At 37.5% G+C, this 20,725-nt stretch overlaps 1 protein-coding gene across 2 annotated transcripts in view; it reads left to right on the top strand.

The window, feature by feature from the left end:
• BANK1 (B cell scaffold protein with ankyrin repeats 1) overlaps positions 1-20,725 on the top strand; it is a 322,108-nt gene that overhangs the window by 97,478 nt on the left and 203,905 nt on the right. For both annotated transcript variants that reach the window (XM_070372094.1, XM_070372093.1), the window contains exons 4-5: positions 3,515-3,653; positions 12,597-12,736. In XM_070372094.1, coding sequence (XP_070228195.1) covers positions 3,515-3,653; positions 12,597-12,736 — 279 coding nt within the window. The remainder of the gene's footprint in view (positions 1-3,514; positions 3,654-12,596; positions 12,737-20,725) is intronic.

Here is a 20,725-nt window from a genome sequence, read left to right as displayed (position 1 = left end):
AGCACCAATGAATGAGGATGAGTTGCTGGCTGAATATACACCAGGAGAGGATGCTCGGGTTTACTAAATTTGGAAGGCGAGAGGTCAGAGTTTTACATGAAGGGATGAACAAATAGAAGAAAACACCAAAGAACTTTGAAGCTGGATTTGAGCTAGAGTGAAAATGGGAAGTCATTAAAGCTGCAAAATAAGGAGACAGACATGAGCAAGTGAGGGACTAAGGAACTGCCTTGGAAGTGTGGTCTCTGAAGAGGAAGTGGCAGGCGTGAGGACCGGAAGGAGCTCCAGTTACTGACCTCAGACTCAGATGAAGTAGTGCATGAGGAGGCATAGGCAGAGAAACAGAAGCATTTCCCTGAGGCCGGATGTGTGAAGCCAGAGCAGTAGGTGGACTCATGGGATCTTTTCTCAAAGTGCAATTTAACTGATATAGAGAAATTTAGTTCAGAATATCCTGTAGACAAATACTTGGGAGCACTAGACTCTGCTGGAAAAATGCCAGAGGTGGATGTGTGTCAGCTGAAATGATTTTTTTTAACATCAACATATTTGTAAAAAACCCCGTAGTACAGAGCCTTAAAAATGTAAATTTTATTGGTGGGTGATTTATGCTTAGGGAAATAATATTTAAATAAGAGAACTTTGAAATTAATGACTTTTGGGTAAACACAGTTTTATAAGAGCATATAAATTGGATTCCTGTTTATTTTGTGAAAGACTGAAATTCAGTTTGACTTTGAAGAAAGCCTTTGAAAGGTGATATCTGAGATAATCATAAAATATATTTAATTTTAGTTATTTTGAAGGTTAAAACAGCATCATGTAAACAGTAGTATAGAGTTTAATTTAAATAATTCTGATTGATTTTCAGAATGTAAATCTTTGTATTCATTACTCTAGTCTTAAAATAGAAATATAATAGCCTTCCATATTGGTTTTTGAGGTATGTGTGTGTGTGTGTGTTTTGGTTAGGATTAAAGGAAATGGCTTTATATAAAAAGTGATTAGCCCTCAGTCAGTCCTGTCTAACTCTTTGTGATTTCATGGACTGTAGCCCACTAGGCTCCTCTGTCCCTGGAATTTGCCAGGCAAGAATACTGGAGTGGGGTGTCGTTTTCTCCTCCAGGGAATCTTCCTGATCCAGGGATTGAACCCATATCTCTTACATCTCCTGAATTGGCAGGTGGATTCTTTACCACTGTTCCACCTGGAAAACCCAGTATAAAACAGATGCTCAAAAGATGTTTATCCCTTCCTTTTCTCTGTATTAAATCCAATCTTCTTATCCTTAGTTTTCTCTCAGGGTTTTTTTTTCAAATAGGGTTTTCAATAACCCCTTATATCTTTGTAGTTGTTGTTCAGTCGCTAAGTCACATCCAACTCTTTGCAACCCCCTGGACTGCATCACACCAGGCTTCTCTGTCCTTCACTGTCTCATGAAGTTTGTTCAAACTCATATCCATTGAGTCTGTGATGCCATCCAACAATCTCATCCTCTGTCATCCCCTTCTCTTCCTGTCCTAAATCTTTCCCTCATCAGGGTCTTTTCCAATGAGTCAGCTCTTCCCATCAGGTGGCCAAAGTATTGGCACTTCAACTTCAGCATCAATCCTTCCAATGAATATTCAGGGTTGGTTTCCTTTAGGATTGACTGGTTTGATCTCCTTGCTATCCAAGGGAGTCTCAAGAGTCTTATCCAGCACCACAGTTCATAAACATCAATTCTTCAGCACTCAGCTTTCTTTATGGTCCAACTCTCACATCCATTCATGACTATTGGAAAAATCATAGCTTTGACAATATATGGACCTTTGTCAGCAAAGTGATGGCTCTGCTTTTTAATACGCTGGCTAGGTTTGTCATAGCTTTTCTCCCAAGTAGCAAGCGTCTTTTAATTTCATGGCTGCGGTCACTCTCTGCAGTGATTTTGGAGCCCGAGAAAATAAAATCTGTCAGTTTCCATTTCTTCCCCATCTATCTGCCATGAAGTGATGGGACTGGATGCTATGATCTTAGTTTTCTGAATGTTGAATTTTAAGCCAGATATTTCACTCTCTTCTTTTATTTTCAGCTTTCTGCCATTAGGGTGGTAGCATCTGCATATCTGAGATTGTTGATATTTCTCATGGAAATCTTCATTCCAGCTTCTGTTTCATCCAGTCCAGCATTGCATATGATGTATTCTGCTAAGAAGTTATCTCAGCAGGGTAACGATATACAGCCTTGACATACTCCTTTCCCAATTTTGAACCAGTCATTCCATGTCTGGTTCTAACTGTTTCTTCTTGACCTGCATACAGGTTTCTCTGGAAGCGGGCAAGGTAGTCTGATATTCCCATCACTTTAAGAATTCCCCATAGTTTGTTGTGATCCACACAGTCAATGTTTTTAATACAGACAATGAAGCAGAAATATACATATTTTTTCTAGAATTCTATTGCTTTTTCTATTATCCAACAGATGTTGGCAATTTGAATCTTATATACATAGATTTGGGCTTCCCTAGCTTTTCCACCTTAATAAAATCTTGAAACTTTTAGATTTATAACCTCTAGTCAACCGAACAGCCTTCACTGGTATTCATCATAAAGAGTAACAAAAGAATCTCTTATTGGTAAGATTAACAATACACTTGACACTTGAACAATAGGGGTTTCGAATTGCATGGGTCCACTTATACATGAATTTTTCTCAGTAGTAAATACCCCAGTACAACATGATCTGCAGTTGGTTGAATCAGGATACTGCTGTTGCAGAGGGTGTACTATCAATCTTATATGGATTGTCCACAGTGCAGAGGGCCAGTAGATGCTCCTAAAAGTTATGTTGTTCAAGGGTCAACTGTATTAGACATCTAAACCAATTAATCATATTTAAAGTATAAGAGATCTTAAAGCTAAACATGTTCGATCCTCTTATTTATAGATAAATACACCAAGTCCTAGAAAGGTGAAGGAAAGGGATTTGGGGAAAAAAAAGAATTTTTTTAGCAATTGAATTACATTCCCTGCAGGTCTGTGAAGTGATGCTCATCACCTTCACAAAGAACCTCTCACACAGGGATGAGGTGAAAGGAAAAGGGAGCAGCTATGAACTCAGTCGATTCATTTGCAAAATATGGTGCTGGGGGAAAATAAATATTCAATAGACATAAGTTGATAAACTTAAAATCTTGTGAGACTCACCTTTACATATTTCATTTATGAATATGGCTGAAACTGTGGACACGATGGTGGTGGTGGCTTTAAGTTGTCTCCTACATTTGCAACCCCATGGACAGTAGCCCATCATGCTCCTCTGTCTATGGGATTTCCCAGGCAAGAATACTGAGGTGGATTGCCATTTCCTCCTTCAAGGGATCTGTCCCACCAAGAGATGGAACCCAGGTATCCTGCTTGGCAGACGAGTTCTTTACACTAATTACCATGTTGGACCTTTATCACTAATAAGTGTATTTGGTTGGTTAATGAAAACTTTTCAAATGTCTAATTGAGTTATATTTTTCATTGTATAGAATCCTGGTGAAATATTTATTATTTTGAGAGATGAAGTAACCAGTGATGCTGTGGAGGTTGAATTTACATCAAATAGTAAATGCATTAGAACACAGCCAGCCCTCTGGAATAAAAGTGTCTGGAGTATGAAAGCTTTAGGTAAGAAATTTTTTTATGCTTTAATAAATATAAAACATCATTCTGAGTTTCTTTCAATAAATTTCTGGTAAATGGTTTCACTTCTCTACAGAAACTAATACTGTTCTGCAGGTGTTTCCTGTGTTTAGCTTTCACACATCCAAGGCTGTTATTATTAATCTGAGTTTGCCAAAGCACGAATGTGTAAATTATGAGATATTAGCCTATGTACCATGTGGTGAAATGACAGGCAGTAATATCATGTACTTTCAACTGTGTCAGCAAAGAGCACTTTAAATGTTAGCTATTAAATTAGGGAACTAAAATCATTCGCTTTATTGTAACAGAATGAGCAAACATTTGGATTTTCATTTGTAATTTTCTTCTTTTTTTGTTTTTTGTTTCTGCCATGCCCCTGAGTATGTTTTTGCTTGTTTGTAAAGCATAGTCCTTTTTCCCTATTTTATCATCTTGGTACCATATCTATATACAATCTTCCCTCTTTTCCTTTTAAAAATTATGAACCTAACCATTTATTATCCAAGTTTGCTTCAACATGATAAATCGTATCAGATTTAAAATTGCAGGTGAAATATACAGACTTGTCTTGATAATTGTACTAAAATCAAAATCTAATATATTAATTTCTGAATGTTTTGATATAAATGTAGGACTTGCTGGTTTTTTAATTTATGGTGTCCTTTTACAATCAGAGAATAAAACTTTATAAATGTTAATTTAAGTATTTTAAAGTACAAAGATATTCAATCTTATTATGAATTCAGAAATGTAGTAAAAAATTAAAGAGTATGTCAAACGCATCCAGAGCTTTTTTGTTTTCTTTTTAGAATATAATTCTAGTGAAATCCATTTACAGAGCATTTACAAATCTTTTCTGTTGTGTTGTGTAAGGTATGTGTCCCTTCTGTGGATATCCTCACACAGCTTAGATCAGAGTTGGATTATAGAAAGGAAAGACTCTATGCGAAGCATTTATAAACATCTTAGACACTGCTTCCTGTCATGGACAAGGACATGCAGAAGTGAAATGAGAAAGAATTCTGTTTCTTTTGCTTTTCTTCCAAAGCCTCTTACTTCCTTATGTCACATTTTTTAAATGATTTAAGGAACAGTAATTTAGAATTAGTTTAGAAGTTAAACTAAATCTAGTTAGACTAAAATCACTACAGAAATATCAGTATTGCAAATTAAGAAGTACTGAGGTAATACTTCCCAAATACCAAATCAAAATGTCAAATAAAATTATTCACATTAAGATTTTATGTTCAGTTTACCTAGTAGCTAAGAGCAGTGAAAAGAATAAAATGTCAAATTTCAGATGTTTTTCAGAAAAATAGAAAACTGTTATTCCATAATTTCCAAGATATATGAGACTATAATATTATCTATGTGATTGAACAACTAATTTATAGTAAAAATAAATAAACTATTATTTACCAGGTATGCTAATTAAACCTCTCCAACTCTTTTTTTTCAACGAGTGTATTCTGTACATTAATGATAGATTTTCTTACAAAATGTTGCCTGTTATGTAACAATATATAGGATAGTTCCATGAATAAGTATGGGACTATGGATGGGACATGGTTCAGCAGAAATGGCCTCAGAGTCTTACTTTCTCTGCCTCGTGGTACTGTTTCTTAAAAAATTTGAACCCTAGCAAGAACTACATTTTACGTTATGATGCAATATGTATGCATGAATACATAATGAAAACAAAGGTTTTAAAAGCAATACTTAGACTAATGGTTTCAGCCATTACACCTAAAGACCTTGAAAGTTGCCACTCCCATTCTTACAACAAGAAAAAACTGAACAAACTGAAAATCAGTGACTTTTCTTGAACTCCGAGAACTGAAGTTGGAGGGCAAACAACCATTACATGTGGAGAGAAAGGTAAATCGAGAGTGACATCTAAGATCTGCTTCCCTGGAACGGAAGTCTCTGGAGCCATAAACTGGTAAGAACACCTAAACGGTAATTCTCGTGAATTGCTGAAGACTAAGTGTGAACTAGCTTGAAAGTAAGAAACCCCTGGAGGCTGCCATCTTATGTGTGCTGTGTGCTCAGTCGTGTCCGACTCTTTGTGACCCCGGGGACCGTAGCCCACCAGGCTTCTCTGTCCATGGGATTTTCAAGGCAAAAATACTGGAGTGGGCTTCCATTCCCATCTCCAGGGGATCTTCCCAACCCAGGGATCAAACCTGAGTCTCCTGCATTGACAGGTGAATGGATTCTTTACCACTGAGTTGTCTTATGAGGCACCTATAATTTTGTGGAATTTATCTCCAGGAATCCCATCAGATTCACACAGTGAAGATCTGAGAAAGTTCTGGAAGATTCTGCTGGGTCAGAGGAAGCATAATCAAGGGGAAATACTCTCCATGTGTTCTCCGTAACGAAGGTCTACTTTTCAGGGGGAAACACTTTACCAGAGTCTCATCCTACCTGAGGAAGGGAGCCCCCTCTAGCCTTTCTCCTCATTTAAGTGGGGGAGAAAGAAAGCTATGGCATGGCAAAAATGCTAGTGGAGGTCACAGCAAAAGACACAGGCCCACTAAAGACTGAGAATCATAAGATTAAAGTGCTCCCCTCCGCCCAACCTGACGATTACCATAGCGGTGTAATGACCGTGAGTTACATCTTGAAAGAATGCAAGATGCAGTGTCTTTCTGAGGAACAGTACTTAGGGAAGCACCAGATCAAGAGAGAAGACAAGGACAAGAGAGGAAGTCGAAAATTTTGGTACTGACAGCTACAGTGAACAGTAGATACAGTCTAACTCCTAGATAGATTACTCTCACTACACCCTTACCTATTTTACTTCTTATACCCCAAACAAATAACCCTGGTGGCTCAGTCAGTAAAAAATCTGCCTGCAGTATGGTAGACCCAGATTCAATCCCTGGGTTGGGAAGATCCCCTAGAGAAGGAAATGTCAACCCACTGCAGTATTCTTGCCTGAGGAATCCCATGGTCAGAGAAGCCTGGTAGGCTACAGTCCATAGGGTCACAAGGAGTTGGACACGACTGAGAGACTTCACTTTCACTTTTCACCCCAAACAACATACTGCTTTTAGACAAGAAATTACAAGACATGCCAGAAAGCAAGGACAAAATAGTCCAGAGTGATAAAATGCACATCAGACCAGACAAGTGTGACACAAATGTTGGAATTATCAGACAGGAAATTTTATACAACTATGATTAATATGTTATGGGTTGTAATGGAAAAGTAGACAACATGCAAGAACATATGGGTACTGTAAGTAGAGAGAAACATATTTTTTCTTTTCATTTTTTTCACTGTTATTCAGAACCTCCTAAATTCATGTCATGACGAACTGCTGCTGCTGCTGCTAAGTCACTTCAGTCGTGTCTGACTCTGTGCGACCCCATAGACAGCAGCCCACCAGGCTCCTCCGTCCCTGGGATTCTCCAGGCAAGAACACTGGAGTGGGTTGCCATTTCCTTCTCCAATGCATGAAAGTGAAAAAATAAAGTGAAGTCGCTCAGTCGTGTCCGACTCCTAGCGACCCAATGGACTGTAGCCCACCAGGCCACTCCATCCATGATGAACTAGTGGGTCACAAACCATAGTTGGAGAAACTGTTTTGCAGCTGCACCAGCCAATATGGTAGCCATCAGCCACATCTGGTTATTTAAACTTTATTATAATTAAATAAAGTTTAGAATTCAGTTGCACTAAGCATATTTCAGGTGCTTCATTGGAACATATCCATCATCTCAGGAAGTTTGATTGGACAGCACTGACTATACACTAGAGTTCCCTTTTCTCTACACCAGCTGCAGAGTAAGAGGGGGTACCCAGTGTGCTCTTGCAGGCTAGCTATCTGTGCAGAATCTGCAGTGAAGTTAAGGAAATACTTAACTGGTGGCCAAAAGAGCTGTTTTTATTCTGTATTGAGCCATTTACTGGGCAACTTTAGATAAGTCTCTTGATCTTTCTGCGCTTAGTTTTCTTACGGATAAAATAACTTCTGTACTTGTATTTTAAGTACTCATGTACAGAATGTTTGGAGATAAGGGAGATAATATATGAGACACCACTGAGACATCCAGCTGAGGAACAACGTATCAGTCTCTCCCTCTAGCAAATCTCATAAACTTGAGTGGCTTTAAAACTTCCTTCTCTTCCTTTTGGGAGAGAATTGAAGCATCTTTCTCTACAAATACTGTACTCCTCATATTGCCCACTCCCTCCTCCTGTGTTCACATCCCTTGATATAAAATTTGTCCCCGTTCACTCTTGGGCAACCATGCTCAGGAGCACTCCCGGTTCTGAATATCTCACGTATAATTCCTGTACCTACTGATGACTTCCAGGGCAGGAAACGATCTCATTGGTACCTCATACCATCTAATACTAGTCTAAACATATTTAAAGTTTAAAATTTTTTTTGTTCTGCTTCTTTGAATACCAAATTAAAATGGAGGCTCTAACCTTGAAGTGGAAACATACCAGGGATGCTTCTCTACTCTCAGGGTTCTTTTGAAGAATACTGATGTTTCAAATTCAGGAGATGGCCTCTCTCTGTTGGTCTCTTTCCACCTAGAAAAAGTGCTCATGTGACTTCACTTTCTAAAACGCACACCTTCCTAATGATGTCCACAGATTCATCTTTGACAGGTACTGTTTTGTGTTATAGGAATTCGAAGCTTCTATAGTCCTCTTTTGCCAAAACTTATAAAAATACATGTGAAGGCTTTAATGAAAAATAAAATAATTTTAACTCAGAAAGAAGAAAGTATTCCTCTGGTACCTGCATCTCAGGCAGAAAATTATTTTACACAGCAGGGGGACAATCAATTAAAAGTTGAAAGGAATGTAAAATGTATCCACAAAGAGACAGAATTTCTTGATTAATTAAGAAGCTGTGTTCTGGATAATGTAAATGATAATTTCATATTTCATTTAAAAAACAAGGAAATACTTTAGGATGTGCTAAGTATGCTGAACATACTTAGAAAAGTAACAACTGTTAAGAAATTATTCTAAATATCATAATTCAGGTTTTAAACATGTATTAAATTGGTAGTAATTTTTAGGTGTGACTAAGATTTTGAAGCCACCAATATTTATTTAATAATAATTTCCAGTCAACAGTGTTATGTTTATTTCTGTTCCTATAGAAGCTTTATGTGGGTTGATTCAAAGTTTACTATGTTGTAAAGTGCTAAATTTGGTTAATAAAGGAACACAACTTCTCAGACAAAGGAAAACAGAAAGCAAAAAGCAATTAAGTTAATGGATTTGTGAAATATATATATTTTATGGAAATAGTGAATATAGTTCTGATATTCAGAAATACCTTTGGATTATATTTCCCATAAATTAGTTCGTTCCTCCCCTGGAAAGATATGTGTGTGTGTGTGTGTGTGTGTGTGTGTGTGTGAGTTAGTAGTGTCTGACTTCTTGTGACTCCTTGGACAGTAGCCCACCAGGCTCCTCCATCCATGGAATTCTCCAGGCCAGAATACTGGAGTGGGTAGCCTTTCCCTTCTCCAGGGGATCTTCCTGACCCAGGGATCAAACTTGGGTCTCCCGCATTGCAGGCAGAATCTTTACCATCTGAGCCACTAGGGAAGCCCCATCTGGAAGGGTAGACCACTTAAATAGTGGAGACAGAGATGGTTGTCAGAGATTCTTGAATGGCCTAGAACTTGATATTTAAAATTTAAATACAGTTCGTTTTTAACCATTGCTCCTCTGTAAGTATATTTTATTATGTATCTATGTCTGATGGAGGTAGGGAGTTCCATCTTTTCCTTCCATGATACATCCTTTTTCATCTGCATAACTGACCCTCATATGCTTCCTTAGTTTGGTGATCTTGACCTGCATTTGTGTGTAATTCTGGTGTTAAATGTCACTTGCCTACTTTGTCTAGATAGTAAACAACAGAACTCACTTTCCCTCTCTTCTGTTGAGTCTTTAAATTAATTGGTTTTTATTTTTACTGAATAGTTATACAATGTAGACATCATAGTGACCACAGAGTACTGGTCAGGAAAAAGCCAATTCAATTAATATGTTACTAAGGAGGGTCTTTGTACCAGAGGAAGCCATAAAAGTTCTTTCTGATTTATCAGTGGAAACAGTAATTAGGTCTTGATTTAATAAATTCAATAAAATTTATTGAAAATTCAATATTGATTGACATTCAATAGATATGAAAGTCTATACAGCAAAAGCAGCACTTCAAATGGCATCACTTTGGAGGATTTCTCTAAAATCAACATCATGATCAATTGATCTAATGGTAAAATTTTGAGTCAACTAATGACTCAAGACATCAGGAATATATCAGTTTATTCTCATGTTAAATTCTAAAGAAATTAGAGTATTTTAAATATCCTATACTAAGCAATATTCTTACCATGTATCCTTCATGATTTATCATCTGACTTTTCAGAAGGTTAACATCCCATTGTAAAACTCCTGATTTGTTTACTGATAAACAAAACCAATATTTGCTTTCAAAATCGTCTTTGTGAAATCTACTGAAATTGATTTCATTTCACTCCAATAACTCTAGAACCACTTAACTATATACACACACAACTGTATCTGATAAGGTATACTTTACTGCTTCCAGTTTTTGAGATTTCTGTTAGATTCTCTTTTGGATGAATACTTATTTTTGTAAGGGAGAACTTTTCTACATTTTTTTTTAATAATGTAGTTTAAATGTCTGGTCAAGCAATATGAGAAGAGGAACTTCAGCTTCTTGATCTAGTTAAATCTAAGATTGCTATTTTGGCTTCAAATTTCCCTAAGCAATATTGTGAGAGGTCCTGTAGCCTCTTCAGGAGATAAAGTCAAACTCATGCTTAAATATCTGCTGGATCATTGAAAAAGCAAGACAATTCCAGAAAAACATCTATTTCTGCTTTATTGACTATGCCAGCCAAAGCCTTTGACTGTGTGGATCACAATAAATTGTGGAAAGTACTAAAAGAGATGGGAATACCTGACCACCTGACCTGCCTCTTGAGAAATTTGTATGCAGGTCAGGAAGCAACAGTTAGAACTGGACATAGAACAACAGACTGGTTCCAAATAGGAAAAGGAGTACGTCAAGGCTGTATATTGTCACCCTGCTTATTTAACTTATATGCAGAGTACATCATGAGAAACGCTGGGCTGGAAGAAACACAAGCTGGAATCAAGATTGCCGGGAGAAATATCAATCACCTCAGGTATGCAGATGACACCACCCTTATGGCAGAAAGTGGGGAGGAACTAAAAAGGCTCTTGATGAAAGTGAAAGAGGAGAGTGAAAAAGTTGGCTTAAAGCTCAACATTCAGAAAACAAAGATCATGGCATCTGGTCCCATCACTTCACGGCAAATAGATAGGGAAACAGTGGAAACAGTGTCAGACTTTATCTTTTTTGGGCTCCAAAATCACTTCAGATGGTGATTACAGCCATGAAATTAAAAGACACTTACTCCTTGGAGGGAAAGTTAAGACCAACCTAGATAGCGTATTCAAAAGCAGAGACATTACTTTGCCAACAAAGGTGCATCTAGTCAAGGCTATGGTTTTTCCAGTGGTCATGTATGGATGTGAGAGTTGGACTGTGAAGAAAGCTGAGTGCCAAAGAATTGATGCTTTTGAACGGTGGTGTTGGAGAAGACTCTTGAGAGTCCCTTGGACTGCAAGGAGATCCAACCAGTCCATTCTAAAGGAGATCAGTCCTGGGTGTTCATTGGAAGGACTGATGCTGAAGCTGAAACTCCAGTACTTTGACCACCTCATCCAAAGAGTTGATTAATTGGAAAAGACCCTGATGCTCAGAGGGATTGGGGGGCAGGAGGAGAAGAGGATGAGGTGGATGGATGGCATCACCGACTTGATGGACATGAGTTTGAGTGAACTCCGGGGGTTGGTGATGGACAGGGAGGCCTGGCGTGCTGCGATTCATGGGGTCGCAAAGAGTCAGACACGACTGAGCAACTGAACTGAACTGAACTGAATGCTTAAACCTTTAGAACTTTAAAATATAACGTTTCATCAGTGGTTTCATCAGATGGCTTGTACTTAATGGCTTATTCCAAACCACAGAAATTTGGGTGACAATTTTTCAGGAGAATCTAGGAAATATCTCTGTGACAAAGAGTGAGAGTTTTTGAAGCGTGCTCTGTGAATGAGTTTAAAGAGCTGAATTTTGTTTACTTTTGTTACAATAAAACACAACTTTCCATTGAAGTGATTATTTGGTGTTATCCTTTCATGGAGGGCACAGCAGTCTTAGGTAACTGTATATTTGTTGATGTGTTACAGCAGAATTTACAATGCAGTGTATCTGTCAGTCACTTTGAACAGCTTGTTTACAAAAAGGCTGAATGGTTGGTATAATGGTTGGTATACCATTGGTTGGTATAAATGGCACTCAAGTAACAGGGTACTAAAACTTCCTTTCCTGAGGGTTTTTCATTGTAATCAGTTGAATAAAAGTTTTTATAATTTCAATCAACTCTTCTCTTTCTTTTACCAGACAATTTTTTAAAACTTTCCAAAAATTATTGGGAACTTTCTTTCTCAGATTAGTAACAAATCCCTAACTTTAATGAATAACGCTACTGTTCTAAATTCTGAAATATTACATAGTAATGATTATAGATTACCAAAAAAAATGGAGGTTAGAGGGTAAGGAGAAAAGATTTATTGCTTTGCTTTTATTATAATTTTAATGTATGTCTTTATCTGTTAAGTTTTTTTAAACAATTACATGCAAAAGTATGCATTTTGTTTTGTGATTTCTAACTGCTGAAGATAAAAAAGAAAACAATTACATGTTAAAAGTTAGTAAAATTGTTATGAATTCTTAAAACCTCACTTCATATAGTCTAAGAGATGTAATAATATGGTACATGCATTTATATACTCAGCTCCTCTTATTTGTGTTTTATCAGATTTTCCTGCTGGCTCTGTCAATGTTGATGTCTACTGTGATGGAATCATTAAAGCCACAGCAGAGATTAAATACTATACAACCCCGAAGGCTATGAAATGCCTGTTGGGAGCTGCAGGTCCCCGAGATGATGTGTACCAGGTAAGTTGATCTTTCCATGAAGTCTGTAATAAGCCTAAGAGCTAACGTAGAATAAATGAATGCATACTTTAGTGTAAAGTCTGAATTCTGGTTGAATAAAATGAATTAGTGATCAATAGGAAAGGAAGAAATTGACCTCTGTGATGCAAAAATGTAGATAAATTAGTTAGTATACGTCAAGTCATTTCAGATGATGTCACAACAGGTTATCCATTACAAAGTATTAAGGCTACTCTGATGGGCTCATTTTAAAGCTGTTACAGACCAAATAAAGACAAAAGGATTAAAGAGAACTCTTAAACAATGAATTTTCTCTTTAGCCAAATGTAGGTAATACAAAATAAAGTTTTGAAGTTGAGGATTCAGACAAGTCAAGAATACCACCAAAACAGAAGTGTGTGGTGTTAACCTGGAAATTATTATTTTCATGAGGACATTTCCAAGCTTGGTGTATTTTTTTCCTTAGTTTCATTTATCACTCTCTTCTAACAGTGAAAGTTATTTCTTTAAATTAATAACATTTGTTTGAAATTCCAGAAAAGCTAAACTTTTCTTGGAAACTCTACAAAGAGGAGTTTTCAGGGTTTTTTCACTGGTGTGACGTAGCGGTATTTGGCAGTGAGGACTTGCTGTGGAGTTTACAGTCCTGTCCAGGGCCCTCAGTCTGGACATTTTCCAGTGAATGGTAGATACTGTGAGTGCCCTGCCCTGATGGACTGAGAAGGTAAAATGCGCATTTTGTTTGTTTGTTTGTTTTTTTCATTGATGGTTTATTTTTTTCTTCGATTACATAAAATGGGCTTGAGATCATAGTACTGTATTGGGATCATAGCACATTTTCTTTTTTTTTTTTTTTAATTTTATTTTATTTTTAAACTTTACATAATTGTATTAGTTTTGATTCATTGTAAGCCATTCGTTTAATTTCTGCATTTTTGTTGTTGTTGTTGTTACATGATCCACTTTTAGTAGAAAGCTTGTTTAATGTGGAACTTCTTTATATGCTTATTACATCAAATCTTCACTGAAAAAACTGTCATTTCATTTAACAGCTATTTGATAATTAGAATTACAACCTTGCTTAATTACCTTGGTTTTTCTGGGGGAAGGAGGAGGTAGACCAGAGGAAAGGTGAAGAAAGAGGTAGTTGAACTGCGCATGTCATCTTTAGATTTACCACAAAACACTGCCTTAGGTTTGTAACAAAACCATCAACGATAATGATGTTGACAGGTTGTCAGGAAGCCTTACTGTTTAAACTAGTTTGGAATTGGTGGCTTTGTTATTTGTTTTGTGTGACACGTTTTTTTTCTATTAGAATTCTCCTTTATGAATGATATATTTTAGAACAATGGAAAAGATAAAAATATCCTAGAGAATAGAGAGTAAAATACCATTTGTCAAACTGAGGAGCCTGAGGACATTTGATGAAATGTCTATATTGTAATTGCAAAGCAAAAATAAAAGTAACAGCTTGAAATACAGATTTTGTTCATTTTCCTGTGATGTCTACCTTATTCTACTTTAAAAACTTTATTCATTACAAAAGGACTAATGAAGCGTTATATTGCATTATAAGGTATTCAGTCAGCATAGAAGTAAAGTAGTCCCCCAAACACATTTTTCTGTTGATTTTGCCTTTGGGGAGCAAAAAAAAAAATATTTTATGTATAGTGAAAATGAAATGTAATTTATGACCCAAACAGTTTTTCAGAATGTTTCAAATATCCAAGTCATGATTTCGTCTGTAGCTTTGAATGAACACAAACTTTTTTTGAGTAGTTTTTTGATAACTAGAAAAATTATCTGTTTCATTGTTACCCTCAGTGTCAGAAATGAGAGGTGAGGAAGGGTTCTGTCCACTGAGCCCTGGTGCCTAGTGAAAGGGGGATTGCAGGCAGTCACAGCTTGATTCAGGTTTTCACTCCTGGGAGACACTTTAAACCTGAGGTCTGAGTCCTGAGAGGTAGAATTATTCTAAGTTGGTGACAGTAGACTGCAGCTTGGCAAGAAACATTAAGAGATTTGGATTAATATGTACAACTTAAGATATTTTAGAGTTTGCGCTGCTGTCATAAGAAGACCTATACATGTTGTGGATTTAAAGTAAACAAATTCTGAGACTCAGATTTCAGACCAGACCAAGCGACACCATCACAATCCTGATGGAAGGGAAAGCTGCGTGTCATTCAGTTTCCTATACATCTTGGACCAATGGGTTTCATCTCATCCATTGGCATCCAGACCATGTGAGGTGTCCCTACCATGAATTTGCTGAGATGGTAAAAATCAGACTCCACTCTTGATTAAAAGGAAGGAACTGCAGGGTCACAAAGGAACCTTGGTGTGTTTTAGGGTTACTTGGCCTCAGAGGACGTGTCCCAACCCACACTGTGCTTCTCCTTATGGGCTTTTGTTGGCTCCTTTTGACATTTTGCTTTGCTCTTATGTAGGTTATATTCTGAAAGTTGCAAAAAGTTGTGCTTTTTCTCTCCAGCATACAACACTACTATTTCCTTCATGTGCTTCTCAACTACTTAAACTGGGAAATTTGTGTATGTCGCGGACAGTCCACTGACCATCTCTACTCAAAGAACAACATACATTGGAATTTTATTCACCATACTTATTGTATATCTGTGAGGACATATACCAGTAGATTTAAGGGTTGTTCGTGTTTTTTAATATTCTACTCACTTAGCTGATCAGATCAGATGAGTCGCTTAGTCGTGTCCGACTCTTTGCAACCCCATGAATCGCAGCACACCAGGCCTCCCTGTCCATCACCAACTCCCAGAGTTCACTCAGACTCACGTCCATCGAGTCAGTGATGCCATCCAGCCATCTCATCCTCTGTCATCCCCTTCTCCTCTTGCCCCCAATCCCTCCCAGCATCAGAGTCTTTTCCAATGAGTCAACTCTTCACATGAGGTGGCCAAAGTACTGGAGTTTCAGCTTTAGCATCATTCCTTCCAAAGAAATCCCAGGCCTGATCTTTAGAATGGACTGGCTGGATCTCCTTGCAGTCCAAGGGACTCTCAAGAGTCTTCTCCAACACCACAGTTCAAAAGCATCAATTCTTCAGTGCTCAGCCTTCTTCACAGTCCAACGCTCACATCCATACATGACCACAGGAAAAACCATAGCCTTGACTAGACGAACCTTTGTTGACAAAGTAATGTCTCTGCTTTTGAATATGGTATCTAGGTTGGTCATAACTTTCCTTCCAAGGAGTAAGTGTCTTTTAATTTCATGGCTGCAATCACCATCTGCAGTGATTTTAGAGCCCCAGAAAATAAAGTCTGACACTGTTTCCACTGTTTCCCCATCTATTTCCCCTGAAGTGATGGGACCGGATGCCATGATCTTCGTTTTCTAAATGTTGAGCTCTAAGCCAACTTTTTCACTCTCCACTTTCACTTTCATCAAGAGGCTTTTTAGTTCCTCCTCACCTTCTGCCATAAGGGTGGTGTTATCTGCATATCTGAGGTTATTGATATTTCTCCCAGCAGTCTTGATTCCAGCTTGTGTTTCTTCCAGTCCAGCGTTTCTCATGATGTACTCTGCATATAAGTTAAATAAACAGGGTGACAGTATACAGCCTTGACATACTCCTTTTCCTATTTGGAACCAGTCTGTTGTTCCATGTCCAGTTCTAACTGTTGCTTCCTGACCTGCATACAAATTTCTCAAGAGGCAGGTCAGGTGGTCTGGTATTCCCATCTCTTGAAGAATTTTCCACAGTTTATTGTGATCCACACAGTCAAAGGCTTTGGCATAGTCAATAAAGCAGAAATAGATGTTTTTCTGGAACTCTCCTGCTTTTTCGATGATCCTGTGGATGTTGGCAATTTGATCTCTGGTTCCTCTGCCTTTTCTAAAACCAGCTTGAACATCTGGAAGTTCACAGTTCACATATTGCTGAAGCCTGGCTTGGAGAATTTTGAGCATTACTTTACTAGAGTGTGAGATGAGTGCAATTGTGCGGTAGTTGGAACATTCTTTGGCATTTCCTTTCTTTGGGATTGGAATGAAAACGGAGCTTTTCCAGTCCTGTGGCCCCTGCTGAGTTTTCCAAATTTGCTGGCATATTGAGTGCAGCACTTTCACAGCATCATCTTTCAGGATTTGAAATAGCTCAAGTGGAATTCCATCACCTCCACTAGCTTTGTTCGTAGTGATGCTTTCTAAGGCCCACTTGACTTCACATTCCAGGATGTCTGGCTCTAGGTCAATGATCACACCATCGTGATTATCTGGGTCATGAAGATCTTTTTTGTACAGTTCCTCTGTGTATTCCTGCCACCTCTTCTTAATATCTTCTGCTTCTGTTAGGTCCATACCATTTTTGTCCTTTATCGAGTCATCTTTGCATGAAATGTTCCTTTAGTATCTCTGATTTTCTTGAAGAGATCCCTAGTCTTTCCCATTCTGTTGTTTTCCTCTATTTCTTTGCACTGATCGCTGAGGAAGGCTTTCTTATCTCTTCTTGCTATTCTTTGGAACTCTGCATTCAGATGTTTATATCTTTCCTTAGCTGAAATGGTAAACTGAAAGAGCTATCCTGAGTTTTCTTGTAAATGTTAATGGCAGATGTGATTTAAGTAATCCTTAAAATCAGTAATTAGATACTTCCTATAATCATTTCAAAGCTTAACAGTCTGGAAATTTGAGTAAAGGAACAGTAATGAGAAATCTATGGATTTTAGTTTTCAGTAATCCTCAAATTTGTGGTAAGAGACTTTCTATTATCATTTAAAAACTGTAGGGCACAAAGCAAAATGATCGTTCTGTGAATTTGAGGAAAGAAATGATAATGAGAAATTTTATTTTCTTAGTTTATTGTGAAGATGTCTATTAGGTTTCGGAAGACTTTAGCTAAACCAGCTTACCTAATTGCTTCCTAAATCATTTTGTATTGTTTTGCGTAAATACTAAACCCCAGCACATAGCCTCATAAAGGGAAATTTCCAGACCATCACCTAGAACAGTGAATTCAGATGAAAAAATCCAAAGCCCTATTTGGGAAGATAATTAGAATTCAAGTTTTAGTGTTAGAAAAACTAGTAACTCCTGTTTAACTGAGATAATTAAAACCTTTGAGGCTTCCATCTTATTTACAAAATTATCTAGGGGCAACAATAAATTTAACTTTATATAGGAACAACTAGATATAATATAAAAACCAAACTAGGTCAGAATGCTGAACTATAATAGCAATTATTGATCAAAGCGTTAGGCTCTTGTTTATCAAGAGAGGTTTTGGAATAGTACCAAATAATTTTTATTAGTTGTAGTTCTTATTGATTAAAAGGTATATTGCGATGAATATGTTTATCATCTTGCATGTTTTACTTTTACCTATTGAAATCTTATTTTCATCTTCGTGTTAGGTGTGCTTCATTGCCACTTTTTATTAAATTGTATGTATTATCCAATCTTTGGTTTACTGCCTACAAATATTTAATACACTGTGAAACCAGATAGGGTTGAAGTGGAGGATATGGACTAAGAGAACTCTCAGGTCATGAGGAATTTCCCAGTTTTTTTTTTTTTTTTTAGTTCCTTTACAGATTGGTTTCTTCATTAGGTTAAAGCTTAAGCATTAGTGGCTATCTCCCTTAAAGAGGTCTTCAGAAGATTCTTCCTACTGAAAGAAACTGGGAACTTCCAGGCCTCTTAACTTTTCTTTTTTTTTTTTTGAAAGTCCTTGCCTCTCTCAAAAGGTTGATAAACACACAGGGCTTCAGGGTCCTACATATTTTCCAACACTGACTCCTCCACAGCATGCCTCCTTGTCTCCTTAATTTCCTCCATTATTCCTGTGTTCCAGCCACCCAGGATGGTGCCTTCTTTAAACACACAGTAAGCCATCTACCCGGAGAAGGCTCTGGCACCCCACTCCAGTACTCTCGCCTGGAAAATCCCATGGACAGAGGAGCCTGGTAGGCTGCAGTCCGTGGGGTCGCTAGGAGTCGGACACGACTGAGCGACTTCCTTTTCACTTTTCACTTTCATGCATTGGAGAAGGAAATGGCAACCCACTCCAGTGTTCTTGCCTGGAGAATCCCAGGGACGGGGGAGCCTGATGGGCTGCCGTCTATGGGGTCGCACAGAGTCGGACACGACCAAAGTGACTTAGCAGCAGCAGCAGCAGCAAGCCATCTACCCTCCACTGCCTCATCATTAAGGGATGGCTTTGTGTTTTTCATCTTTGCATACTCACTTTCTTCACATAGTTATAGTTCCTGATGCATGTGACACAACTGATACTTAGGGTTTAAAAAAATGAGAAAAGAGTGATACCTTTTTTCCTAGTGCTATTTAAAAAAATAAGTAAAAACCTATAGTATAAGTATACAAATAAGAGAGAAATGAAATCTTCCCTTTTAAAAATTATACTGCTATTTATTTATAAAACTGAATAAATGAATCTGGTGTTTATGAAAGTAAGGAACTCTCAGAGGTTCACAATGCTAGGCACATTTGTACTACAAACCTTCCTTCACATCCTACCTCAGTCATGAACTCCATGTACATATACTTCATTGTTGTTCAGTCACTAAGCCGTGTCCGACACTTTGCAACCCCGTGAGCTGCAGTACATCAAGCTTCCCAAATATACTTCATTACTGACTTTTAATGGCTGTAAATTTTTTGATTCCAATCTTGCCTTTCTTATGAACGTTAAGGAGAGGTTCATTACTCAAAAATGCCTAAGGTCTTACCTCTCTCAAAAGGCTGCTTATTATCTTTCCTTTTTCCTACTGGACTGTGGCAGTGTGGTATAAGAGAAATAGTTCTAGATAGGGCAGGAGCAGGAGTTGGATTCTTTTATTAAGTAATCACTTCATGAGAGCTCATTTTCCCTAGTGCTAAAGGAATTCCCTCCTGTGAACAGTGAAGAAATTTAAGTATATGATCTCCAAGGTCATTTCCAGCTCAAATACTCCATAATTGTAAGTCAAGAAAAAAAATGCTTATTTAGATTGAGAGCTATGACCATTCTCTGTTAAAGAGGATTGACTTGCAAATATATGGGCTTTCCATATAGCCTTTATTTCCATTTTATTTGTACTGATTCTTAATTCTACCCCCAGAGAAGGAAGTGATTCAAGTTTCATGTACCTTTGATCGGTTTTATTACTTGTCTTGTATTTCTGAGCAGAGATTTGGACTGTAGCCCACCAGGCTCCACTGTCCATGGGATTCTCCAGGCAAAAATCCTGGAGTGGGTTGCCATCTCCTTCTTCAGGGGTTCTTCCCAACCCAGGGATAGAACCTGTGCCTCCTGTGTCTCCTGCTTTGCAGGCTTTTGAAAGATTCTTTACCCACTGAGCTATCAGGAAGAAAACCATTAGAGATTTTTAATCAGACAAAGAATAGCCAAAATGCAATTTGAAGATGTATTTCTGGATTCATTTTTCATATTGTTTGTTCCCCTAATTGGAATGAACCAATAAGAGTAAAACAATTCCTTTGAAGTTTAGATGCGACATTTCCTGTGTGCTATGTCTCTACTTGCGGAAATGGTCAAGCAACGGTTAATGATGCCTGATTAGGATAGTTCAGACTTGATGATTATACTCACCTCAGTTACAAATCATTGACTCAAACAAGAACACACAGCTAGTGCACTCATCCATTTCTTTAGAGAAAAACAAGTAAATCAGTTGGCTTTAATGGTAGATACAGCAGCTGTTATAAGAAAAAAAGCATTTCTGAGCACAGAAATAGCCAGTGACATAACTATACTGTTGTTTTTCTACAATTCTTGACCTTATATGTCATCTTAGTCCATTTTCATAGTTATTGGTCCCATATGTTTTAGTTTATGTTTAGCTACTATTTAGAATATATTTTGTTAATGACTTCTTAATTTATAGTCTCTGCTCACTTGATGAAAATAAATGCTTCCTCAGTGTTTTATGTCTCCCAAACTAAAGTGTCTCTCTTGCAGCTTACATCCCCTTTCTTCTTGTCAAGCTG

Source organism: Bos mutus, chromosome 6 (assembly GCF_027580195.1).
Source record: "Bos mutus isolate GX-2022 chromosome 6, NWIPB_WYAK_1.1, whole genome shotgun sequence".
In the NCBI taxonomy this organism is placed as follows: Eukaryota; Metazoa; Chordata; class Mammalia; order Artiodactyla; family Bovidae; genus Bos; species Bos mutus.
Note: the sequence above shows the minus strand (reverse complement) of the source record. Positions and strands in the feature narration are given on the sequence as shown.